General features: G+C 39.0%; 1 protein-coding gene across 6 annotated transcripts in view; it reads left to right on the top strand.

Moving 5' to 3' along the window:
- GREP1 (glycine rich extracellular protein 1) overlaps positions 1-24677 on the top strand; it is a 78879-nt gene extending 54202 nt beyond the window's left edge. For 3 of the 6 annotated variants that reach the window (XM_058183896.1, XM_058183898.1, XM_058183899.1), the window contains exons 12-18: positions 51-131; positions 4372-4443; positions 5231-5284; positions 6360-6422; positions 7244-7327; positions 10003-10056; positions 22734-24677. In XM_058183896.1, coding sequence (XP_058039879.1) covers positions 51-131; positions 4372-4443; positions 5231-5284; positions 6360-6422; positions 7244-7327; positions 10003-10056; positions 22734-22759 — 434 coding nt within the window. In that variant the 3' untranslated portion in view covers positions 22760-24677. The remainder of the gene's footprint in view (positions 1-50; positions 132-4371; positions 4444-5230; positions 5285-6359; positions 6423-7243; positions 7328-10002; positions 10057-22733) is intronic. The other 3 variants (XM_058183901.1, XM_058183900.1, XM_058183902.1) reach the window with 3 other exon arrangements.
- The last annotated feature ends 642 nt before the right edge of the window (positions 24678-25319 follow it).

Here is a 25319-nt window from a genome sequence, read left to right as displayed (position 1 = left end):
AGGGATTGTCTCTGTTCCAGTTAATCTTTGGACTGCCATCTCTATTACAGGGGCTGGGCAACTTCCATACAGAGGACAACCACAGCAACCAGAAGCTACCGGCCTGGGAGATTATAGTGCTGGCAGATATGGTGTGTGTAAAGCAGAATCAACTGTATGGAATTATTTATACACTATACAAGAATAGAAAAATAACATAGATTTAAATCTAATGCTAACTAACTCAAGATTTAGTTTTTTTAAACATCCCAATTTTTAAGACTTGTTAGAAAGGTGTTCTGCCTGTAAAGAGATTAGAAAATTTGTAGCAAAGAGATTTCTTCTCCACTAGGTAACGCTTTTAAGAACTGAAATGATTATCTATATCCATATATGACATGTCCAAATAGAATAGAATAGAATTTTATTGGCCAAGTGTGATTGGACACACAAGGAATTTGTCTTGGTGCATATGCTCTCAGTGTACATAAAAGAAAAGCTACCTTCATCAAGGTACAACACTTACAACACAATGATAGTCCTAGGGTACAGATTTAACACTTAATGATACAATACTTAATGATAGTCATAGGCTACAATTAAGCAATCAGGAAACAATATCAGTATAAATCGTAAGGATATAAGCAACAAAGTTACAGTAATAAGTGGAAGGAGATGGGTGATGGGAATGATGAGAAGATTAATAGTAGTGCATATTTAGTAAATAATTTGACAGCGTTGAGGGGATTATTTGTTTAACAGAGTGATGGCGTTCTGGAAAAAACTATTCTTGTGTCTAGTTGTTCTGGTGTGCAGTGCTCTATAGCGTCGTTTTGAGGGTAGGAGTTGAACAGTTTATGTCCAGTATGTGAGGGATCTATAAATATTTTCACAGCCCTCTTTTTGATTCGTGCAGTATACAGGTCCTCAATGGAAGGCAGGTTGGTAGCCATTGTTTTTTCTGCAGTTCTAATTATCCTCTGAAGTCTGTGTCTGTCTTGTTGGGTTGCAGAACCAAACCAGACAGTTATAGAGGTGCAGATGACAGACTCAATAATTCCTCTGTAGAACTGGATCAGCAGATCCTTGGGCAGTTTGAGCTTTCTGAGTTGGTGCAGAAAGAGCATTCTTTGTTGTCCTTGTTTGATGACGTTTTTGATGTTTATTTATTTATTTATTTATTTTTATAATTTAATTTCTATACCGCCCTTCTCCCGAAGGACTCAGGGCGGTTTAGAGCCATATTAAAACACCAAATACAAATAACAATTTTAAAGTGAATTAAAACCAAATATTTAATAGGCCAGATCAATTAAAACGGTCAAAGACCGACATAAAACCCATTTAAAATTACAATTAAAATTATACTTAGGCTGGTCCGGCACGATGAAATAATAAAGTCTTCAGTTCACGTTTGAAGGTCCGGAGGTCGGGGAGTTGGCGTAACCCTGGAGGAAGCTCATTCCAGAGGGCCAATGCTGCCACAGAGAAGGCCCTCCCCCTGGGGGCCTCCAACCGACATTGTTTGGTCGACGGCACCCTGAGGAGGCCCACTCTGTGGGAGCGCACTGGTCGTTGGGAGGCTATCGGTGGCAGAAGGTGGTCTCGTAAATAACCCGGTCCTAAGCCATGGAGTGCTTTAAAGGTGGTAACCAACACCTTGAATTGTACCCAGAAGGCTACCGGCAGCCAGTGCAGGCCGTGCAGGATAGGTGTTATATGGGAGCAACGCGGTGCTCCCTCTATCACCCGCGCAGCCGCATTCTGGACTAGCTGGAGCCTCCTGGTGCTCTTCAAGGGGAGCCCTATGTAGAGAGCATTGCAATAGTCCAGGCGGGAAGTAACAAGGGCGTGAGTGACCGTGCGTAAGGAGTCCCGGTCAAGGAAGGGGCGCAACTGGCGAATCAGGCGAACCTGATAAAATGCTCCCCTGGCGACGGCCGTCAAATGTTCCTCTAAAGACAGCCAATCATCCAGGAGAATGCCCAAGTTGCACACCCTTCCCCTGGGGGTCAATACTTTAACCCCAACAGTCAGCGATGGCGTAAGCTGACTGTACCGGGACACCGGAACCCACAGCCACTCTGTCTTGGAGGGGTTGAGCTGGAGCCTGTTCCTCCCCATCCAGACCCACATGGCTTCAAGACACCGGCCCATCACCTCGACGGCTTCGTTGGGGTGGTTCGGGGTGGAAATGTACAGCTGAGTATCGTCAGCGTACAGATGATATTCCACCCCAAAACCACAGATAACCTCCCCCAGCGGCTTCATGTAGATGTTGAACAGGAGAGGTGAAAGAACCGACCCCTGTGGCACCCCACAAGTGAGGCACCTTGAGGTCGATCTCTGCCCCCCTGCCAACACCATCTGCAAACGGTCAGAGAAATAGGAGGAGAACCACCGATAGACGGTGCCCCCCACCCCCAATCCCTCCAACCGCCGCAGCAGGATACCATGGTTGATGGTATCAAAAGCTGCCGAGAGATCTAAAAGGACCAGGACAGAGGAACATCCCCTGTCCCGAGCCCTCCAGAAGTCATCCACCAAAGCGACCAAAGCCGTCTCCGTGCTGTATCCAGGTCTGAAACCGGACTGGAACGAGTCCAGATAGACAGTTTCCTCCAGGTATTGGGGAAGCTGATATGCCACCACATTCTCAACAACCTTCGCCAAAAATCGAATGTTGGAGACTGGACGATAGTTCGCCAATACAGCTGGGTCCAGGGAAGGTTTCTTGAGGAGGGGCCTCACCACCGCCTCTTTCAAGGCAGTGGGGAAAATGCCCCCCAACAAAGAAGTGTTGGTAACTCCCAGGAGCCAGCCTCGTGTAACCTCTCATATGGCCAGTACCAACCAGGAGGGACACGGGTCCAATAAACATGTGGTGGGATTCAGCCTACCCAACAACCTGTCCATGTCATCGGGAGTCACAGGATCAAACTCAGCCCAGGTAATATCCTCAAGACCCGTCCCCAATGTTAGTTGTCCATTTTAGATCTTGTGATATGGTAGAACCTAGAAATTTGAAGGTTTCTACTGTTGATACTATGTTGTCTTGTATTGTGAGAGTGGAAGTATGAAAGGGTTTCTCCTAAAGTCTACCACCATTTCTATGTTTTTTTTATTAGAAAAGTTTTACAAAAATTTTAACAAACATTTCCCCCCCTCCTCCCTCTCCCCTCCCCCCTCTCCCTTCTCCCCTCCCATTCACCCTTCCCCCCACCCCCACCCCGGAACTTCCCAGAGGAAAATACAGGGTATTACATCTAACAATCATAAGCTAGAATACACTAATTAATCATAAACTCCCATCCCCCCTTTGGAACCTTAACTCCTCTTTTCTATAAAAAAACAAAAAAAAATTACTAATATAATACATTCCCTTTATCATTCATAGACTAATTGATACTTCTCGATCCGATATTTGTTTTGAATATAGTCAATCCACCTTCTCCATTCCAATATATATCTTTCTTGTGAATAGTCTTTCAAATATGCTAAGATTTTTGCCATTTCTGCTATATTTGATACTTTTAATGTCCATTTTTCAATTGTAGGCAAATACTCCTTCTTCCAATACTGCGCGACCAGTAGTCTTGCTGGTGATATTAAGTTTAAAATCAATTTAGTCTCTATTACTGTATAGTCCATAATTATGCCCAATAGAAACAACTGTGGAGTAAACTTTATCTTCTTTTTCAAAATATTTTGCATAATCCACCAAATTTTTATCCAAAATGCTTTGATTTTTTTACAAATCCACCATATTGATAATAACTAGCATCATCACAATCACATCTCCAACATTTAGCTTGCATATTCGGATACATACATGCCAATTTTTTAGATCTAAATGCCATCTATAAAACATCTTATAAAAATTTTCTCTTAAACTCTGTTCTTGTGTAAATTTAACATTTCTAACCCAAATTTTTTCCCACGTTTCCATCATTATAGGTTGCTGGATATTTTGTGCCCATTTTATCATACAATCCTTAACTAATTCCGTTTCTGAATCTACGGTTTTGAATGTGTTCAGTTCCAGATTGTTCCGGTCGTACCATGAGGCTAGTTGTTCAAGCACCCGTCTGTATGTGGATTCATCATTGTCTCGAATGAGACCGATTAAATAAGTCATATATGCAAGTAGAGTTATACGTCATCATCGTTTCACCCTTATGTGTTGGGGAAGAAGTCCAACACATAAGGGTGAAACAATTATACCAATTGAATTCCTCTTCTGGTCAAAGAAAACAACAATAGAGTGGCATTGCTAGAAGATGCATTAAAAAGTTGTCTTCTTGGAAAGCTGAAATTCAGGAGTAGAGTGCCTGGTGCAGAACATTCATTTCTTTGTAAACCACATCTCTTGCACTGACTATTTCCTTCTAGGAGACCCTAGCCAGCTGCCTTATGGTGCTCAACCTGCTGGTCTTGGAGTGGAAGGTAAAGCAGGACCATTTGGTAAGACTATTATGGAACTTTTTTATAGTTGTTTTGTAATAGCTTTCCAGAGTTCTAAATTATCTTTGATGGATCACCTTCCCCTTGCTATACATTTTATTTCAGAGGCCTGAATCAACTTACGGTTTAATGCTTTCAATATAGCATAGTGGGACATAACAATTTCCTTTTCTATACCGGTAAAATTGGTTAGTACAAGAATGATCAGGGTCACATGTCACGCACGTCCCAGTGTCTCCCCCAACAATAACTTCATCTTTCTTTTCTTCTTCTTCTTTCTACTTTCCAAAATTAAATAAGGGAATGGGAACAGTAGGTTTTAGGAGGTGAACTGCTCCTTAAATTCCTCCAAAACACATGAAATGAGTCTCCAGATGACAATCTGACAGCAGATTTAAAGAGCCCCCCTTAAATAGGAGTAATTTGTCTCTCAGGGGCTCCTTTTCTCATCTGCTTTGTTTAAAAAACAAGAAAAAATTTAGCATATGATTTCTTGTAATATTCCCAAAAGTTGGGAGATTGTGTTGCAGCCTCCTTCTCCTTTCTTCCAGGATCAGGCCATATGATTACTCCTTGCCAATATGGGCTTTGGAAGGAGGAAGCTCCACTTCCTACTTAGAAAGATAATGCTGCAGGCCAAGTCTACTACGTTGCGAAGAACCTTTGTAGATCTGACACCAACCTCAAAATCCCTAGATTACATCTGGAGATCCTGTGTAATACGAGAATTTCTTGTATCTGTGGAATTAAAAATTCACTTTCCTGCTTTTTGGTCTCTTTCACCCAGGTGGGCCACAAGTAGGATATGAATCCCAGCCTGCCCAGGCGATGGGGTTGAATGGTAAGAAATTGAACCTTCTACAAGTTAGGATGGAAATAGGAATTTAGCAATAGTTTATTGTGAAAAGGCAAAAGTATTCATTATTCATGTCTTCCTGAGAATCTCAAAGTGTGAGTGACCAAGTTAAAAACACTTAGCATATGATTGACATAATAAAGAAGCACCAATTTTACTCCTGCATCTTTCTCTTTCTTTTCTTTCATGTCCCAGGGCAACATTCTCAAATTTCTGAGGAGCTGTTAGGCTAGCCTGTTAAAACAAGCCCAGAAAGAGAGATTATTCTGCTTTAAATGAATGATGTATTATACTAAGATATGGTTCAATTATGTATTCTTGAATAAACTGCAATCATCTAAGCTTACACACCACACTGCTATAAATCTTGATTTTCAAACCAAAGTGGTTGAGTATATTAAGCCAGGGGGAAATCCCTAGCTGACAGAATGTAACTTCTGTCTGCAGATGTGCAACTTTTGACATCACCTTTGTTAAAATACAATTTAAATAGTAAAATGGTTAAGCTTAATGTACCCATTTTCTTTCAAAAGAAATAAACTCTCCCACTCAAAAGAACTGCAAATCATCTTTCCCCCATATCTTCTTCAATGCAGATCCTGAAAATCAGAAATAAACTAGATAAAGTCATTTATGTCATAAAGCTACATAAAGCTTCCATTCTGCACACAATTGTGTCATATCTTTAGATGACTAGTTGCTGTTGACAGAACAACTGGACCACTCAGACAGGACAGTCTGTTCAGTGCTCTTTAAGTGTTGTATTAGATATGGAAATATACTATATTGCCTAAATTGGATATGGTTGAAAATAGTTCACAGATTGCCAGCAGAGTATCCCAGGAGACTGAAATATACTTTCATTGGTTTTCAATGATCCTATTTTAGATGGAAAACATAAGTTCTGTATAGATGATTGAAGGTCATCATTGGTAACCAGTGGTCAACAATACTTCCTAGATTCCCATTCCATTTTACAGGAGGGACACATAGTGACAGGGCATTTGATGTGATTTTCTATATTGCACATTTTTCCTTTCTGTTTCTTCATCCTTTGCAGGAAATGGAAACGGACTAGGATATTTGAACAGTAGAGATCTTCAAGCTAACGGACTGGGGGCAGGTAAGGTTAAGTGTGAGCCTTCACTCCACCCCCAGAAAAGACTCTTAAGTCTTTATCCTGCTGCTAGTTATGTAATTAGCATTAGAGTGTTCTGACAGTCCTAATCTTAATCTTCTCCCTTTGTCACATGATACTAGCTTTATCCCCACCCTAACCCATGATTTAAGCAGTCTTATGTTGATTTTAACACTAACTCTGCTAAAGCCAACACAGAACCATGATGGGCAATGGGCGTTTTCTCTACTACCCATCCCCTCCTTTTAGATGAGTGTATTTATTTGACCAGAACAGCTTTGATCAATAGATCCTGGAAAACGTCCCTTTACTTTAGGTGGGATACTATTAGCTCTTTCATCAGCCAATCAGGAAATATCCTCACTACTACCGGTATCAATAAGGACATTTCAGTAGCCAATCAGTGGTAGTGAGAACCAAAATAGCACATCAGTATCTCATCAGGACATTGATATAAAAAGAGCATTGGCTAAGCTAAGTTAAGGAGCTGTGGTGGTGCATTACCGATGGTTAAAATGCAGCAGGCTAATTCTGCAGACTGCTGGCTGCCTGCAATTTGGCAGTTTGATCCTGACTGGCTCAAGGTTGACTCAGCCTTCCATCCTTCTGAGGTGGGTAAAATGAGAACCCAGATTGTTGGGGGCAATATGCTGACTCTGTAAAACACTTAGAGAGGGCTGGAAAGCACTGTGAAGTGGTATATAAATGCTATTGCTATCACCAGGGAGGAAAGGCTCATAGTACCATCAAAGATTATCTTGACTCTTCGTTGTGCTTAAATTTTGCCTCTTTTTTTAATCTGGCAGCTGCATATGGTCCTCTTGCTGCAGGGCAAGCCCCAGGAGGGTACGGCAGTCTGCTAGGCCCTGGACAGCCACTAGGAGGATATCGTAAGTGGTACCACAGTTCTGTTTTCCTGTCTTTTTTACTTGTTTGCTAATATCCTAAAACTGGTTGGCCTAAAATAAAGAACTTCCAGAGTTTTGGAATGAGAAACTATTTTTCAAACTATGTGTCTGGGTAATTCTGGAGTCTTCCAATATAAGAACCTTAAGGACTGTATTCTTCAACATTTTTATATCTAACTGCTTGAAGTGAAAATAATCACCAAGCAATTTAATAAAATGAATTCATAATAATCAATAAGATTGTATTAAACAAAGCATTGTTCTTTAAAGTGTTAGTGTAATAACAAAGAAAGCTTTATGGTGATCAGTAGGAATTCCCTTTGGAGAAAGCAAGTTGCCACTTAAATAGAAGCATACTAAGTATTTACTCAGTGGTACTTCCTAATCTAAGGACTGTTGTTGAGAAGGCTTGTTACCTTCAGCATTTTGGACTCCTCTTAGTGCTTATTTGAGTTCATAATCTATCTTAAGGCATCAGGCTAGAGACCAGGAGACTGAGTTTTAATCTGGCTTGAGGAATGAAAGCCAGCTGGGTGACTTTGGGCCAGTCACTCTCTCTTAGCCCAACTCACTTCACAGGATTATGATTGTAGGAAAATGTAGGAAGAAGGAGTATTGTGTACAGTATGTTCACCCCTCTGAAATAACTTCTAAAGTAATAAAGATGGAATAATTAAACCCTACAGATTTAGGCATGTCTAAATAAGTCCCACTCTGTCCATCAGCACTCTGCAACCAACTATATAGCCAGTGAAACAGTGAAAATCAGTTCATCATGTTCTTATTTGCCACCACCACCCCTTTAAAATATAAGAATATTTATTCAGAAACAATCAATTTACAAACACTTTCAAGTAGAGCCCTAAATAGAACACTTCATAATTAGCTCATTTGGATGTCACCGAAGCATGAGTGATAGGACCCCAATTTGATGGTACACAAGCTACCATTAAAAGCACTTCAAATGTCTGTAACTGGGAAAGAGTTGAAAATGTACTTGGCATGTCATTGGGAGATCTATATGGCCAAAATATTTAACTCTATTTACCAGGAGTGAATTCCAGATTCTTGAGAACCGGTAGCAGAAATTTTGAGTGGTTTGGAGAACTGGCAAATACCACCTCTGGCTGGCCCCAGGAATGCGGAGGGAATGGGGATTTTGCAGTATCCTTCCTCTGCCATGCCCACCAAGCCACGTCCACCAAGCCATGCCACGCCCACCAAGCCACACCCACAGAACAGTAGTAAAAAAAAATTGGATTTCACCACTGCTATTTACATCTTGTGTGCTCCTGAATATGGGCCAAATATCTCTGCTTTTTTGGAAGGCAAATCCATACAGAACAGCTTTCTAAAGGAAGGTTCTCTTCCCTGAAGGTTTTCCTACTACTATGCTGCCTTCCAAAAAAAATATTATTACACCTTACAAGCAGCTTTAGATATATGTATCCTTTTCCCCCCTTTCAGGTATTATTTTTAACTGAACAAAAATATGATTTCAAGAATCACAGTGACTTAGCCCTACCCTTAGCACAGCAGAACAACCATCTTAAACTCAGAATAGAATAGAATAGAATAGAATAGAATAGAATAGAATAGAATAGAATAGAATAGAATAGAATAGAATGCAGTGATTCACTTAACAACTATAGCAAGATTGGTTGTAAAATGGAGCAAAACTCACTTAAAAACTGTATTGCTTAGTAATGGAAATTTTGGGCTCAATTGTAGTCATAAGTCAAGGACTACCTGTATAACAGGATATCAAGGGCATTTCTAAATAGCACTGTTTTCCATTCTACATTCCCACCAAATTGCTTTGAACCTGGCTGTGCAAATTGACTTTATAAATTCAGACTTTGGAATGCATGAGTCAACCAGGGCCCTGCCCCAATTCACTGTGGGTCCTGGAACTCCCTACATCATTTCTATTGCACTAAAAACCATATTGTGATGGTGAGAAAATAGCACATAATTCCCCCAGCATTTGTCTCTATGGGTGCACATTCGTACAGATATATCTGTAGGGAAAGGAAATAATGGCTTCTGATAGGCAGCATGAACATATGAATAGCATGAAGTTTACCTATGGGATAGAAGAAAGACCAGCCTGAAGCAACAAAATCTCTTAATCTTTCCACACACAAGAGAAAAAAAAATGCTATCTCCATTCAATGCTTCCAGGACATGTTTATGCTATGATGATTTATGCAATGATGATTCCAGGACATGTTTATGCTATGACATTCAATGCTTCCAGGACATGTTTATGCTATGATTGGATATGCTATGATTGGGCGTGCATAAGAGCACAAATGTGGCTACTGTTCCTGTCCTACTGTTTCCTTTCGTTATATCTAATTTATATAGTTATTACATGCTTATACTCATATATATACTTATATGTTGTATAGTTACTTCATGCTTATGCTTATGTATGCTGTTATGACAAATAAAAATAAATAAATTAATAAAACATTGGGAAAGTATGATTAAGTTATCTGGATTAATCTTTTGGAGTGCTGATGTTTGAACATAGATATGAAACAGTTCACATTGAAGTTTGCTAAATAATAAACTTATTGCTTAGAATTACATAAAGAAATATTGTCAATCAAGAATATGATTCTTGGGGGGTTTTTTTTCTTTGGGTTTAGGAGGGAAGGAATCAAAGTACGGCATGAATGGCTACATGGGAAATGGCTATAGAGGTAAGATTTAAGAAGATAAAATTCATATATTTCCTATTACGTTGATTTTCTGTTCTTTCTCATACCCACCATCAGCCATGTTTTCTTTTCTTTTTTTCTTTTTATTTTTTTATTGTTTTGGTCACAACAGTATACACAAACAATTGTCATAGATAAAACAACATATCTTGAAGAAAATATATATATATATATATATATATATATATATATATATATATATATATATATATATATATATATATAAATATATATATATATATTTGTTTTCTGAGGTTTTCACGGTGTTTGTATATAGGTCTTTGGTTGTTCGGTTTTCTCCGTGTAAAATTGGAAGTGTCTTGGCGACGCTTCGAAGTCTCATTCGTCATCTTCAGGCTTCAGCCGTGCTTCTGGGAGCAATGTGTGATCGCAGCTGTTTCTTCCTTTTAACTGCTAGTGGGGGTTTGAACTGATTGGGTGGGAGCTTGGCTGTGCTCTGATTGGATGGGGGTTTTTCTGTGCTCTGATTGGCTGGGGGTGTGTCCTGTGTTGGTGGGGGCTTGGTTGTGCTCAGTCTAGTCTGTGCTGCAGGGGAATTTGAGCTGGTGAGCTGCATAGCTGTTGTTTGGCTTTGTGGTCGTGCTACATCTTCATAGTGGGTGTCAGTCTGCTGCATGAATGGATTGGAGGGGTTTGAAATGGCCAATGTTGCAGCTGCGGTCTGGCTTCTGGTCCTTGGTCGTGCTTTATGATCAGTGTGGGTTTGGGTCTGCTTTCTGGGTGGATGTGCGGTGGTGACATCCTGTGTGGACCTTGTGAGTGTGGTTCTGGTGTCATTCCTCGTGTTAGGGACTCGTTTGTCAATCAGGGCGGGTTTCCAAATGGCTGGTAGGCGGGAGGTGTCATCTCGTTTGTTCATGCTGTGTGGGCGTTTTTCTATCTCAATGGCTTCTCTGATTATTCTGTTGTTAAAGTGTTCAGTTTTGGCGATAGTTCTGGTCTTTTTAAAGTCAATATCATGTCCTGTGACTTTAAAGTGTTGGACCAGGGAAGAAGTTGGTTCCTCTTTTTTGAATGAGTTCTTGTGTTCTTCAATGCGTGCACTTATTCTTCTGTTGGTTTGTCCAATGTATGTGATGGGGCAGGCGGTGCATGGGATTTCATATACTCCTTGATTTTCTAACTCAATTTTGTCTTTGGGGTTTCTTAGGATGGTGGATATTTTCTGTTTGTGCAGAATGCTGTCTTGATGTTGTGTTTGTGGAGGATCTTGCTGATTCTGTCTGTGGTGCCTTTTATATATGGGAGGAGGGCTGTGCCATTTTCTTGTTCTCTGTCTTGGATTTTAGTGGGGGTTCTTTTGGATTAGCTTGGTAATCTTATTTCTTTGGAATCCATTGGATGTTAGTACGTTAGTGAGAGTGTCTAGTTCGGTTTTAGGTGTTGTTCATCAGCTAAGCATTTTGTTCTGGAGATGAGTGTCTTGGCTACGGAGTTGATCTGTGCTGGGTGGTGGTGTGAGAGTGCAGATAGCGGTTTGTGTGTGTTTTCTTCTGGTAGATGGTGTGTCCTAGGAGCCATTGGGTTTTCTGTAGACTAAGACATCCAGGAAGGAAGTTGGTTATTAACTTCTGTTTCCATGGTGAACTGTATTTTGGGGTGTAGGCTATTGAGGTGTGTGAGGAAGTTGTCAAGTTTTTCTTTCCTGTGTGGCCAGATTATGAAGGTATCGTCTACATATCTGAGCCAGAGTTTGGGTTTGTGATCAGATTTTTCTAGAGCTTGGGTTTCAAAGTGTTCCATGTAGAGGTTGGCAATGACAGGTGAGAGGGGTGATCCCATGGGTGCTCCTTCTACTTGTTTGTATTTTTGTCCATTATAGATGAAGTATGTGTTGGATAGGCAGTGGTTGGTCAGATCTAGGATGTGCTTGGGGGGGTTATATTTGTTTTGGATAGCTGTCAAGGCTTCTTTGATTGGCACTTGGGTGAAGAGGGATATGACATCAAAGCTCACGAGTAGGTCGCTGGGCTGTAAGTTTTGTTTCTTTATGATCTCTATGAACTGGAATGAGTTTTTTACGTGTGAGGTGATGGATTCTGCATAGGGCTGTAGTTGTTTGGCGAGAAATTTGGCTAGGTTTTGTAGAGGTGAGCCTATGGAGCTGACTATGGGTCTGAGTGGGGTTCCTTCTTTGTGTATCTTGGGTAGGCCATAGAGCTTAGGGCATCTGGATGATTTCTCTCTGGGAATGATTCTTTGTTGGATTTCTTCGCTGATGGGGGAGGCTTTTATTTTGGATCTAGTGGTTTTCTAGGTAGGTGGTGGGGTCTGTGTTTAGGGCTTGTATGCAGGGTCTTGGAGTAGGTTGGTTAATTTGGTTTGGTAGTCAGATGTGTTCATAACCACCGTGGCGTTGCCCTTGTCTGCTGGTAGGATTATTATGCTGGTATCTTTTTTCAGGTTAAGTAGTGCTGTCTGTTCCTCTTTGGGTAAGTTGTTTTTGGGTGGCTTGCTGGTGCAGAGGATGTTGGAGATCTCGAGTCTGATTTTGTTAGCGTCATCGGGGTTGATTTTGGTCAGGCTGGTTTCAACTCCGCATATAATGGTTTCGGTGGGGATGTATTTGGGAGTGACTGCAAAGTTGAATCCTTTGGAAAGGACATCGGTTTCAGCTTTGGTGAGGATCCTATCTGAGATATTATGCACTGTTTGTTTCATGTGTTGCTGTGAGGGTGGAGGGGTTTGTTTCTGGCGTTCTTGTTGTCTTCGGAGTTTGTTGGTGTGCGTGTCTGTCTTGAGGGTGGTCTGTGTTTCGGCTCTCCAGACGGCAAGTTGTTTGGATTTGTCCCAAAGTGCAGGGTGCATCTTGTTGCTGAGTTTGAGGTGAAGTGTGAGGAGATCTTTGTTGATTTGATCTAGGAGGAATCTTTTTGTGTGAAGTTCATTTCTGATTAAGGCCAATTCTGTTCTTTTTAGGATGCGTTTGGTGGCTGCAGAGTTGGAGTGGAATTTCAATTGGAAGCATTTGGGGATTAAATTTTGATCATGGCAGTTTCAGAGGAATGCGAGGTCACATAAAATGGAAGCTCTTTGGACTTCTAGTTTTCATAGGTCCTGGTCAGATGGTGGATTTCCTCCCGTAGAGGTGCAATATTTGTTTTCTGAGGTTTTCACGGTGTTTGTATATAGGTCTTTGGTTGTTCGGGTTTTCTCCGTGTAAAATTGGAAGTGTCTTGGCGGCGTTTTGTGAAGTCTCATTCGTCATCTTCAGGCTTCAGCTTCGTGCTTCTGGGAGCAATGTGTGATCGCAGCTGTTTCTTCCTTTTAACTGCTAGTGGGGGTTTGAACTGATTGGGTGGGAGCTTGGCTGTGCTCTGATTGGATGGGGGTTTTTCTGTGCTCTGATTGGCTGGGGGTGTGTCCTGTGTTGGTGGGGGCTTGGTTGTGCTCAGTCTAGTCTGTGCTGCAGGGGGATTTGAGCTGGTGAGCTGCATAGCTGTTGTTTGGCTTTGTGGTCGTGCTACATCTTCATAGTGGGTGTCAGTCTGCTGCATGAATGGATTGGAGGGGTTTGAAATGGCCAATGTTGCAGCTGCGGTCTGGCTTCTGGTCCTTGGTCGTGCTTTATGATCAGTGTGGGTTTGGGTCTGCTTTCTGGGTGGATGTGCGGTGGTGACATCCTGTGTGGACCTTGTGAGTGTGGGTCTGGTGTCATTCCTCGTGTTAGGGACTCGTTTGTCAATCAGGGCGGGTTTCCAAATGGCTGGTAGGCGGGAGGTGTCATCTCGTTTGTTCATGCTGTGTGGGCGTTTTTCTATCTCAATGGCTTCTCTGATTATTCTGTTGTTAAAGTGTTCAGTTTTGGCGATAGTTCTGGTCTTTTAAAGTCAATATCATGTCCTGTGACTTTAAAGTGTTGGACCAGGGAAGAAGTTGGTTCCTCTTTTTGAATGAGTTCTTGTGTTCTTCAATGCGTGCACTTATTCTTCTGTTGGTTTGTCCAATGTATGTGGTGGGGCAGGCGGGGCATGGGATTTCATATACTCCTTGATTTTCTAACTCAATTTTGTCTTTGGGGTTTCTTAGGATGGTGGATATTTTTCTGTTTGTGCAGAATGCTGTCTTGATGTTGTGTTTGTGGAGGATCTTGCTGATTCTGTCTGTGGTGCCTTTTATATATGGGAGGAGGGCTGTGCCGTTTTCTTGTTCTCTGTCTTGGATTTTAGTGGGGGGTTCTTTTTGGATTAGCTTGGTAATCTTATTTCTTTGGAATCCATTGGATGTTAGTACGTTAGTGAGAGTGTCTAGTTCGGGTTTTAGGTGTTGTTCATCAGCTAAGCATTTTGTTCTGGAGATGAGTGTCTTGGCTACGGAGTTGATCTGTGCTGGGTGGTGGTGTGAGAGTGCGTGCAGATAGCGGTTTGTGTGTGTTTTCTTCTGGTAGATGGTGTGTCCTAGGGAGCCATTGGGTTTTCTGTAGACTAAGACATCCAGGAAGGGAAGTTGGTTATTAACTTCTGCTTCCATGGTGAACTGTATTTTGGGGTGTAGGCTATTGAGGTGTGTGAGGAAGTTGTCAAGTTTTTCTTTCCCGTGTGGCCAGATTATGAAGGTGTCGTCTACATATCTGAGCCAGAGTTTGGGTTTGTGATCAGATTTTTCTAGAGCCTGGGTTTCAAAGTGTTCCATGTAGAGATTGGCAATGACAGGTGAGAAGGTGATCCCATGGGTGCTCCTTCTACTTGTTTGTATTTTTGTCCATTATAGATGAAGTATGTGTTGGATAGGCAGTGGTTGGTCAGATCTAGGATGTGCTTGGGGGTTATATTTGTTTTGGATAGCTGTCAAGGCTTCTTTGATTGGCACTTGGGTGAAGAGGATATGACATCAAAGCTCACGAGTAGGTCGCTGGGCTGTAAGTTTTGTTTCTTTATGATCTCTATGAACTGGAATGAGTTTTTACGTGTGAGGTGATGGATTCTGCATAGGGCTGTAGTTGTTTGGCGAGAAATTTGGCTAGGTTTTGTAGAGGTGAGCCTATGGAGCTGACTATGGGTCTGAGTGGGGTTCCTTCTTTGTGTATCTTGGGGAGGCCATAGAGCTTAGGGCATCTGGATGATTTCTCTCTGGGAATGATTCTTTGTTGGATTTCTTCGCTGATGGGGGAGGCTTTTATTTTGGATCTAGTGGTTTTTTCTAGGTAGGTGGTGGGGTCTGTGTTTAGGGGCTTGTATGCAGGGTCTTGGAGTAGGTTGGTTAATTTGGTTTGGTAGTCACCACACTCACAAGGTCCACACAGGATGTCACCACCGCACATCCACCCAGAAAGCAGACCCAAACCCACACTGATCATAAAGCACGACCAAGGACCAGAAACCAGACCGCAGCTGCAACATTGGCCATTTCAAACCCCTCCAATCCATTCATGCAGCAGACTGACACCCACTATGAAGATGTAGCACGACCACAAAGCCAAACAAAAGCTATGCAGCTCACCAGCTCAAATCCCCCTGCAGCACAGACTAGACTGAGCACAACCAAGCCCCCACCAACACAGGACACACCCCCAGCCAATCAGAGCACAGAAAAACCCCCATCCAATCAGAGCACAGCCAAGCTCCCACCCAATCAGTTCAAACCCCCACTAGCAGTTAAAAGGAAGAAACAGCTGCGATCACACATTGCTCCCAGAAGCACGAAGCTGAAGCCTGAAGATGACGAATGAGACTTCGAAACGTCGCCAAGACACTTCCAATTTTACACGGAAAAACCAACAACCAAAGACCTATATACAAACACCCGTGAAAACCTCAGAAAATATATAAATATATATATATATATATATATATATATATATATATATATATATATATATATATATATATATATATATATATATATATATAAAAAAATATGCATCAACTATATTAATTTCATATATTGAAGGGAACAATAGGACAGGAATGGTAGGCACTTTTGTGCTCTTATGCACGCCCCTTATAGTCCTCTTAGGAATGAGGTGAGGTCAATAGTAGACAGTTTTTTGTTGAAGATTTTGGGATTTTGAGTAGAGACTATGGAGTCAGGTAATGAGTTCCAAGCATTAACAACTCTGTTACAGAAGTCATATTTTCTGCAATCAAGTTTGAAGCGGTTGACATTTAGCTTGAATCTATTTTTTGCTCTTGTAATATTGCAATTGAAGCTGAAGTAGTCTTTTATAGGAATGATATTGCAATAGATGTTTTTGTGTGTTAAACACAGATCATGTCGAAGTCAACAAAGTTGTAAATTTTCTAATCCCAGGATTTCAAGCCTGGTGGTATAAGGTATTTTGTTGTTTTCGGAGGAGTGAAGAACTCTTCTAGTAAAATATTTCTGGACTCGTTCTATTGTATTTATGTCAGAGATGTGGTATAGGTTCCAGACGGATGAGCTGTATTCAAGAATAGGTCTGCAAATGTTTTGTATGCTCTAGTTACTAGTGTAGAGTTTTTAGAAAAGAAGCTGTGTAAAATTAGATTTACGACTCTTAGGGCCTTTTTTGCTATGTAGTTGCAGTGGGATTTGGCATTAAGGTCATTTGATATGAGAACTCCAAGATCTTTGACAGGGTGGGGGTTGTCAGTTAGGTAATGTCCATCAAGTTTGTACTTGATGTCAGAGTTCTTTTTTCCAATATGTAAGACTGAGCATTTGCTGGTTGAGATTTGGAGTTGCCAAGTTTTAGACCAATCGGAAATTAAATCGAGGTCTTCTTGAAGGGTAGAAGTATTATTAGTGGTATTAAATAGTTTGACATCGTCAACAAAGAGAACACAATAACTTGAGATGAGGTCACAGAGATCATTTATGTATAGTATGAAGAGTGTTGGTCCAAGAACACTACCTTGGGGAACGCCACTTTTGACAGGAACAGGATTTGATATAGCGTTGCCAATTTTGACCACTTGTTGTCTGTTTGATAGGAAGGCATTTATCCAATTGTGAAGAGGTCCCGAAATGCTGTAGGATTTTAGTTTGAGGAGTAGTTTATCATGTACTACTGAATCAAAAGCTTTGCAGAAGTCTATGTAGATTGCATCTATTGCTTTTCCTTGATCAAGGTTGGTAGTCCATATGTTTTTGCAGTGGAGAAGTTGAAGGTTACAAGACAATTTTTTTCTGAAACCAAATTGTTTATTAGAAATAAGGTTGTTTGTTTCGAGATGGAGTGTAATGGATTGGTTTATGATGGATTCCATTACATTGCATGAAACACAACATAGAGAGATAGGTCTGTAATTTTCAACAAGGCTTGGATTTCCTTTTTTGAAGATAGGGATGACTGTGGCTAGAGACCAGAGTTTTGGAAGGGAACAAGTTTTGAAGACTTTATTAAAGATTATGCTTAGGGGTTCAGCTATATTCATTGAAAGTTTTTTTAAAAAGTATGCACATAGTCCATCTGGTCCAATAGATAATGATGGTTTTAGGTTGCGAAGGGCTTTTTCAACATTATCTTCTGTGAAGTCTATATGTGTTAGGTCGTTGTTATCTTCTGTGGAATCTATATGTGTTAAGTCGTTGTTAACATTTTTGGTACGATTGAGGAATGTTGGATATGAGCCATCACTGTTTACAAAGACTGAGCCGAAGAATGTGTTAAAGAGGTTTGCTTTAACTATTTCGTCAGTACATTCTTTGCCGTTAGGTTCTTTTAGTGGTGGAATGCATCTTGTTTCTTTAAGTTTATTGTTCACAAAATTATAAAAAGCACGACTGGAATTGGTGCGTAGAAGGTCTTCTTCTTGTTTAGTGTGGTAAGTGTTACATTCTGTTTTTATTTGGTTGCAAATATTTTTGTAGCGGTTTTTGAAGTTTGCTACATAACCCCTTTTTTTTTTTCCCAGGGGGATTTTTTTTGGATTGCAGCTTTTTTATTGATATAGGAAATTTGCTTTTCCTTTTGATTTTGATGATGATTTGTGGTACATATAGTTTGATGATTTTATTGATTTCAAGTAGGAATACTTTATAGTGGTCTTCTGTAGTGATACAGGTTGAGAATAGATTTTGCCAGTCAAGAAATGAGAGATCATTGTTTATAAGGTCATAGTTGGCTTTTTTAAAATTGTAGTTTGGAGTACTATTGTTGAGACAATTTATGCGAGGGTGTGTGTTTAGATAAAAGTCTATCACTGTTGGAAAAGGGTTCTTTTACTTGTAGTCCATAAATTGAGTTTGCATTATTACAAAAGATGAGGTCGAGGCAGTTCATGAGTCTAGTATTGTTAGTTACTAGTTGTTCAAGGCCTAGGTTTGTAACTGCGTTGTATAGTGTAGTATGGATTGGTTCGGTCGTACATTCATTTGTTATCCAGTTTATAGAAGGTAGGTTTAGGTCTCCCAGAAAGATGAGAGGATATGGGCAAGAGGTAGCCCATGTTAGTAGTGAGGTTAACATATTTGCATGAGCGATGTCGTAGTCAGGGGCTCTGTAGCATAGTATGAATCTTAGTGTGGTATTGGTGGACAGGTCACATACAATAGTTTCAGGTAGCGAGAGTTTATGTACAACTTGAATATTTTTTAAGTTCAGTGATTTTTTGTAAAAAATAGCTACTCCACCATCTCTGCGGTGATCACGATCTGATCGAAGGACTTGGTATTCTTTGTCTGAAATAATGGAGTCAGTGAAGGATGAGTTTAGCCATGTTTCACAAACAAATATGATGTCAAATGTACCATTGTTTAATAAGAGGATAAATTCAGGTAATATGTTTACAATACTTCTTGCATTTAATAATTTACATTTGAGACCTGTAGAATTAAGTGTAGGAGAGGTAAGGGGCGTGCATACCTAGTTTTGATTGGTAGTTGATTGAGGGTTTTTTGTAACAGGTGGTAGATGATAGGTTGGTTGAGTAATGAGTGGATGATCGTTGGATGATTGGAGTTTTTGAATGGGTGGTTGAGGATTTGAAGGTTGATCAACGGGTGAATGGGTGTTTTGATTTATAGATGGATGGATGCCTTGTTTGGTGGACGGTTGAATGTTTTGATTGGAGTGAGATTGGGTGATGGGTTGGGTGATGGGTCGGGGGATGGGGTTTTGATTGAAGGATTTTCTTTTTATGCAGTCTGCACAGTAGTCAATATAAAGGTTGGTTTCTCCTTCTAGTCGTCATTTGAGCTCGGAACGAAGTTTACGGGATCTAATACGTTGTAGGAATGATAAGTCTGGTCTAGCTCTAAGTTTGTTGTAGCTGAGGTTGTTTTTGGCTATTGTGTTTATAGTATAAATGAGATTTCTTTTGCTGGTTTCATTTTTACATATGATTCTACAGAATTTGGGTGCTATTGAACCATCGTTGTATTTGAATTCAGGTCCATCTCTGGAGACTTCGAATATTTCACTAGGGTCAAAGGATGTTAATTTGTAATTTGAAATGATGTTTCGTATTTTATCAATATCTGGTTCATTTGTAATATCTAGGCCAAATAATATAGCATTTTGACATTTTTTCTCTTTCTCCATTGTATCTTTTACTAGCATTTCTATGTTGTTAGGGTGATTGGTAGATGTTTGTGATTTAGTTTGTGTACAAGGCAATGTTTGTTGAGTTGGGAGATGTTTTTAGTCAGTTGTGGTTTCATTTATTTTAGTTGTAATTTTATTTTCAAGGTTAGCTATTATTTTATTTTCAAGGTTTGAGAAACGTGCATCAAGTTGTGCATCCAGGTTTGTGAAATGTGCATCCAGGTTTGTGAAACGTGCATCAAGTTGTGCATCCAGGTGTGCTAGTAATTTTTTTTCTAAGTTTGTTTGAATGTTGTTAATGATGTTTTTTTCAATGTTTGATATAATAGAGTTAGTGATAGTTTTTTCTAGGTTAGCTTGAATGGATTCGATGATATTTTGTTGAGATTTTGTAAATGTGTCTATGTTTGGTGAATTATCTGAAATGGGATTTTTGCAGTTATGACATAAGTTTGTTTCATATTGGTCATTATTTGCAGTTGCGTCTATTGATAGGGAGTGTTTTGGATTTTTATTGGAATTTCTGCCTGGTATGATTGATATTCAGTTAATATTTTACAGTTGATTTTGCTGTAATTATATTAATGTTAATAGGTGTTCAATCTTTCCACAAGGTGGCAGTGTTGTAAAGATGGACAATTGGTGGATGTAGGAATCAAATTTAGTGAGGTAGAATTTCTCTATTGCTCTATATACTTTAATTTTTCTCTTTCACAGGCTTTCTACTTTAATCTTTCTTTTCCATACCTTTTCACTTTAAGATAACACTTTTTAAGGATGTGAGGTTTGAGTTCGTGGGGATGTTGATGATGGAGGCAGCATGGTTGATAGTGATGGCGAATGTTGGAGTTAGTAGAGAAGAAAGTGGTGGGAAGATGAAGATGGATGAAAGCAGTGATAACGGTGATGGTAGATGCTGGAGGTAGTAGAGGAGGAGTTTGTGGGGGGATGGAGATAATTTTAAAAGACTCACCCTGGCAATCTGCTCTGTTTAGTTGAGATTCTCTTTGGCGGGAATTTCAAAAATTCAATCTCAGCAGCACTTTGGTGGAGGTTAGCGGTGGAGAATGTAGCCGGTAGCCGTTTAAAGCGGCTGCCCCGATCTTTAGGCAGTGAATCTTTGCTTTATTTCAGTGGGCGCGTGCTCGTCCCAGCGGCTCATTTCTATAGAAATGATAGATAGATAGATCCTCATTTCTAGGATATAGGTAAAATTAAAAGTCCCACACCATCATCAAGTTATATTTAAAACTTTGCTAGGTTCCCAAGTCATAATGTGGTTTGTTCGTTTAGCTTGTGGGTGAACCCAGCTGTTGTGATTTGCAAAACATATGTGAAACTAGCTTGTGATCAACAAACCATGGTTTAAAAAAACCATAACCAGTGTATTATGTTAAACCAGTCACTGTCTTTCTTGAAGGCTCTGGGATTTCAGTTTAGGTGAAAAGTATTAAGGATTGCTAATAGAAACCCGTTATATATTTCAGCATCATTTAAAGAAAATGATGACGAATATATTATTGTGTGTTTAAAACAATACTATATTCGTGCTTTTGACTATTTTGATTTATTTAAAAAAACTCTACTGGATTATGGGAATAAATGCAAGGAAGGTGAATAATTTTTTTATTTTTTTTTATTTTTATTCAAAAAGTTTTACAAAATTTTTTTCCCCCTTTCCCCCCTCCTCTCCCCTCCCTTCACAACCCCCCTCCCCCCCCGACTTCCCGGAACGGGCACAAGGTATAGTTAAAAATAAAACAAACATATGCTAAAAAATTTTCATCCCAACTTAATTATACCCCTACAATCATCAATTCCTAACTTCCCCCAAAAACAATCAAGAATAATACATCATAATCATTCAAAAACAGTCTGATAACTCTTAGTCTGATATCTACGTTGAATATAGTCAATCCATTTTTTCCATTCCTTTAAGTATCTTTCTTGCGTATTGTCTTTCAAAAAGGCTGATATCTTCGCCATCTCAGCCAAATTGGCAACCTTCAATATCCATTCTTCTATTGTAGGTACTTCTTTTTTCTTCCAGTATTGTCCTATTAGTAATCTTGCTGCTGTTATTAGGTTTAAAATCAATTTAGTCTCAATTACTGTACAATCCGTAATAATTCCCAACAAGAAAAATTGCAGGAACTTTATCTTCTTTTTCAAAACATTTTGTAAAATCCACCAAATTTTTATCCAAAAGGCCTTTATGTCCTTACAAGTCCACCAAATGTGAAAATATGTAGCGTCATCACAATTACATCTCCAACATTTTGCTTGCATATCTGGATACATACGATAATTTTTAGGATCTAGATGCCATCTATAAAACATTTTATAAAAATTTTCCTCAGATTCTGTGCCTGCGTGAATTTAACATTTCTAACCCAAATTTTTCCCAAGTTTCCAATAATATTGGCTCCTGAAAATTTTGTGCCCACTTTATCATACAATCCTTTACCAAGTCCCTTTCAGAATCTATTTCAAGTAACACATTATACAATCTCTTTATATGCTCCTGAGACTGATTTCTAATTTGCTTTACCAAATTTCCCTGATTCTGCTCTATACCAATTTTCTGATCCCCTTCCATCTAGCACGTAGTTGCTCATATTGAAACCAAGTATAATTTTTCCCTTCCTCTCTTAATACTTGCAGAGATTTTAACTGCAAATTACCTCTTTCAGTATACAAAAGATCTTTATATGTAATCATTTCCTGATTCTGTTCTATGTTTATATTTTCTATTGTATGTCTAGGACTTGCCCATATAGGAACCTTATAATTTAGTTTATAAGAGTATTTTTTCCAAACACGCAGAAGGGCATTTCTTAGCACATGATTTTTAAAGGCCTTATCCACTTTTTTGTCATAAATTAAATATGCATGCCATCCATATAACAAATCATAATCTTCTATATTCAAAATTCTGTCCTCTGTTAAGTTAAACCAATCACTTATTGCAGAGAGAGCAGCGGAAGGTGAATAATTTTGAATGTTGGGAAAATAGTAGTAGCTTCCTAGCTAATTATGTGGGGAATAGGACAGACATTTCCAAAATCTTATCATGCTGTCCCACAGTCAGTCTCTGAAAAAAAACATTATTTTCTAAAGTTGGAAAATAAAATAATGGCTGCCTTTGTCATTTGTCTTTACTTTTTCCTAGGTCGCTGCTCTTCTGGAAAATGCTGAAAGACAATACTGCTCTGCAGAACTTCCTACAGCAAGATCTGACATCTAGGCAATCTTTGGTGCTAAGTTTAAAGACCAACAACTGCGTTCCCAATATAAATGGCTGTGTCTTTTTCCTTCTGTATGTTTTATTTTGTCATTAGAAATGTTTCATTTTTTTAAAAAAAAAGTGTGAAAAACATTGCATGTTAGTTTTTAAAGCTTTGGTCAACAATATTTTCTGAGGACTAATATTATGTTTGCAACATATTACATAAAGTTTGAGAAGTTAGAAACTGCTCCCCCCCACCTCCCCCAAGACATACCCTGTGAATTCCACAGATTAGGAGGCATTCTAGAGATGTTTTTCATCTAATTATGTGTCTGGAGGCCCAGACATCAATCAATGTCTTTTTACATCAGAATAAATCCACCATTCTCAATGTCTTGCATACTTGCGGTGTCCTTGTTCACAAAAACAAACTGCATATTTGTGTATATTTTTTAAAAATCCCACTGAATATCTTCCATTGCTACGGGTTCCATAAACTAAGTACATTATGCAGCATTTTGATCCTTTTCTCATGCTAAAATTGATACTATGGAATCTAGAAATTGATTTAAAAAATAAGTTGAAAATATGGATGAATGTTGGCATCTTCAGATCAATTATTGGATGATAAATCGTTATTTCTTACACTACGGATAAATATTATTTGCTTACATTAAAGGATAAATATTTATATCTATTGCCATCATAATTTGAACTATTAGCATTTTCAGCTTCAGAATTACTTAAATGATTAGAAAAGATTATTAAATCTTATAAGATAAATAAGCCCATAATTAGTCTTTATACATACTGTTTATTAAACAATCATTTTGATATGCACATTTTAAAAAGGAATTGGAAACTCCTATTTTATCTAGTAGAAAAATAGGGACCATCTTTGTGGGAAGGTAATAGTGTTCCATGCGCCTTTGGTGTTGAGTCATGCTGGCCACACGACCACATGGCCACATGACCACTTCAGACAGTGCTGGCTCTTCGGCTTTGAAACAGAGATGAGCACCGCCCCTAGAGTCGGAAACGACTAGCACGTATGTGCGAGGGGAACCTTTACCTTTTTATTTTATCTAAACAATAGGAAACCATCTTAACCTTTATATCAAAAATGTCAATATGGTCGATCTAATTTATAAAATATTTACAGAAACATTCCGTACTTATTTACCCCACTGCATTTGTACAGAAAAGGAATAGATAATAAGTAATTTCATTATGGTAGAGACGAAATGCTTCATTAAAACAGGTTTTTCCAATGTTCTAAAATGTTTATAGCCTAGGAATATGTCATCACACATGAATTTGTGTCAGAGACAGAATTTAATACTTCCATACAACTGTATTCTTTTGATCAATATACTTATTATATGGCAATAGATGGCTGGACAACATATCTCATGCCTTTCTTATTGCAGAGACATAATTCAACATTGGAAAGATACATTTAAATATACATTTATACACACACACACACAATTTATATTGTTATATATTAACTCAGTTTACTACTAGGCAGTCACCACACACAAAAGGAAACATTTTGTAAACAATGGACAATTAACATAACAACTAAGATAATTCTGCAAAAGAACAATCTACAAAAATACAATTTTGAAGTGTAATACGGGTAGTATAGTAAATGTTTTCAGCTATGCTAGTCCACTAGGTCTAGGTTGCAAACTTTTAATGTTTTTCAAAAGTTTTAAAGGAGAGTTTTATGATATCAAACACCGGTAGAGTAAATTGGAGGATATTGTAAAATATTCTGATTGTTCTGAAATATCATTTCAGATTTTTTTTTCTGAATTACTAGTATAAGACAGAATCTTACTAGTTTAACTTCCAAAATAAATGTTCAGATCATTGTACAAAATAAAGCGATTTCTGAAAAGCAAAAAATAGATGACAAAAAAAGCAGGTCTTAATTGTCTAATCTGGGACAAATGGTGTTTACATTATATCATACAGTATTATTATATATATTTATAACTCAAAAGAACCTTATATAATGTTTCTGCCTAGTTTCCAAACAACAAACCTGTGAGGTGGATTGGGATGAGACAGAGAGTGACTAACCCAAAATCACCCAGCTAGATTTCATGCTGAAGAGAGAATTTGAGCTCACTATTTCTAATCCAGCACTTTAACAAGTACACTGAAGTTGTTCTTTCAAACTTCAGATAATTTGAAAACTATGTTAAAACTTAGTGCTTATATCCTATGCTCTAAAATACATTAATGTTTTTTGCCCTTTTGTTCAACCGTGTCTGATTCTCAGAGACTACTTGGACAAATCTCTGCAGTTTTCTTGGCAAAGTTTTTCACAAATGGTTTGCCATTGCCTCCTTCCTATGGTTGAGGAAAAAAATGACTGACCCAAGTCAACCAGCTGGCTATGTACTCAAGACATCTCCAAGTTTCTACCCTAATGCCATAACCTGGCATTAGCTAGTTATATGCCATAACCTGGCATATCAAACTGGTTCTCAAGCTGGTCCCAACTATTTAAGTTTT

This window comes from Ahaetulla prasina, chromosome 4 (genome assembly GCF_028640845.1).
Source record: "Ahaetulla prasina isolate Xishuangbanna chromosome 4, ASM2864084v1, whole genome shotgun sequence".
NCBI classification, from domain to species: domain Eukaryota; kingdom Metazoa; phylum Chordata; class Lepidosauria; order Squamata; family Colubridae; genus Ahaetulla; species Ahaetulla prasina.
This window is presented reverse-complemented; position numbering and strand designations above follow the sequence as displayed.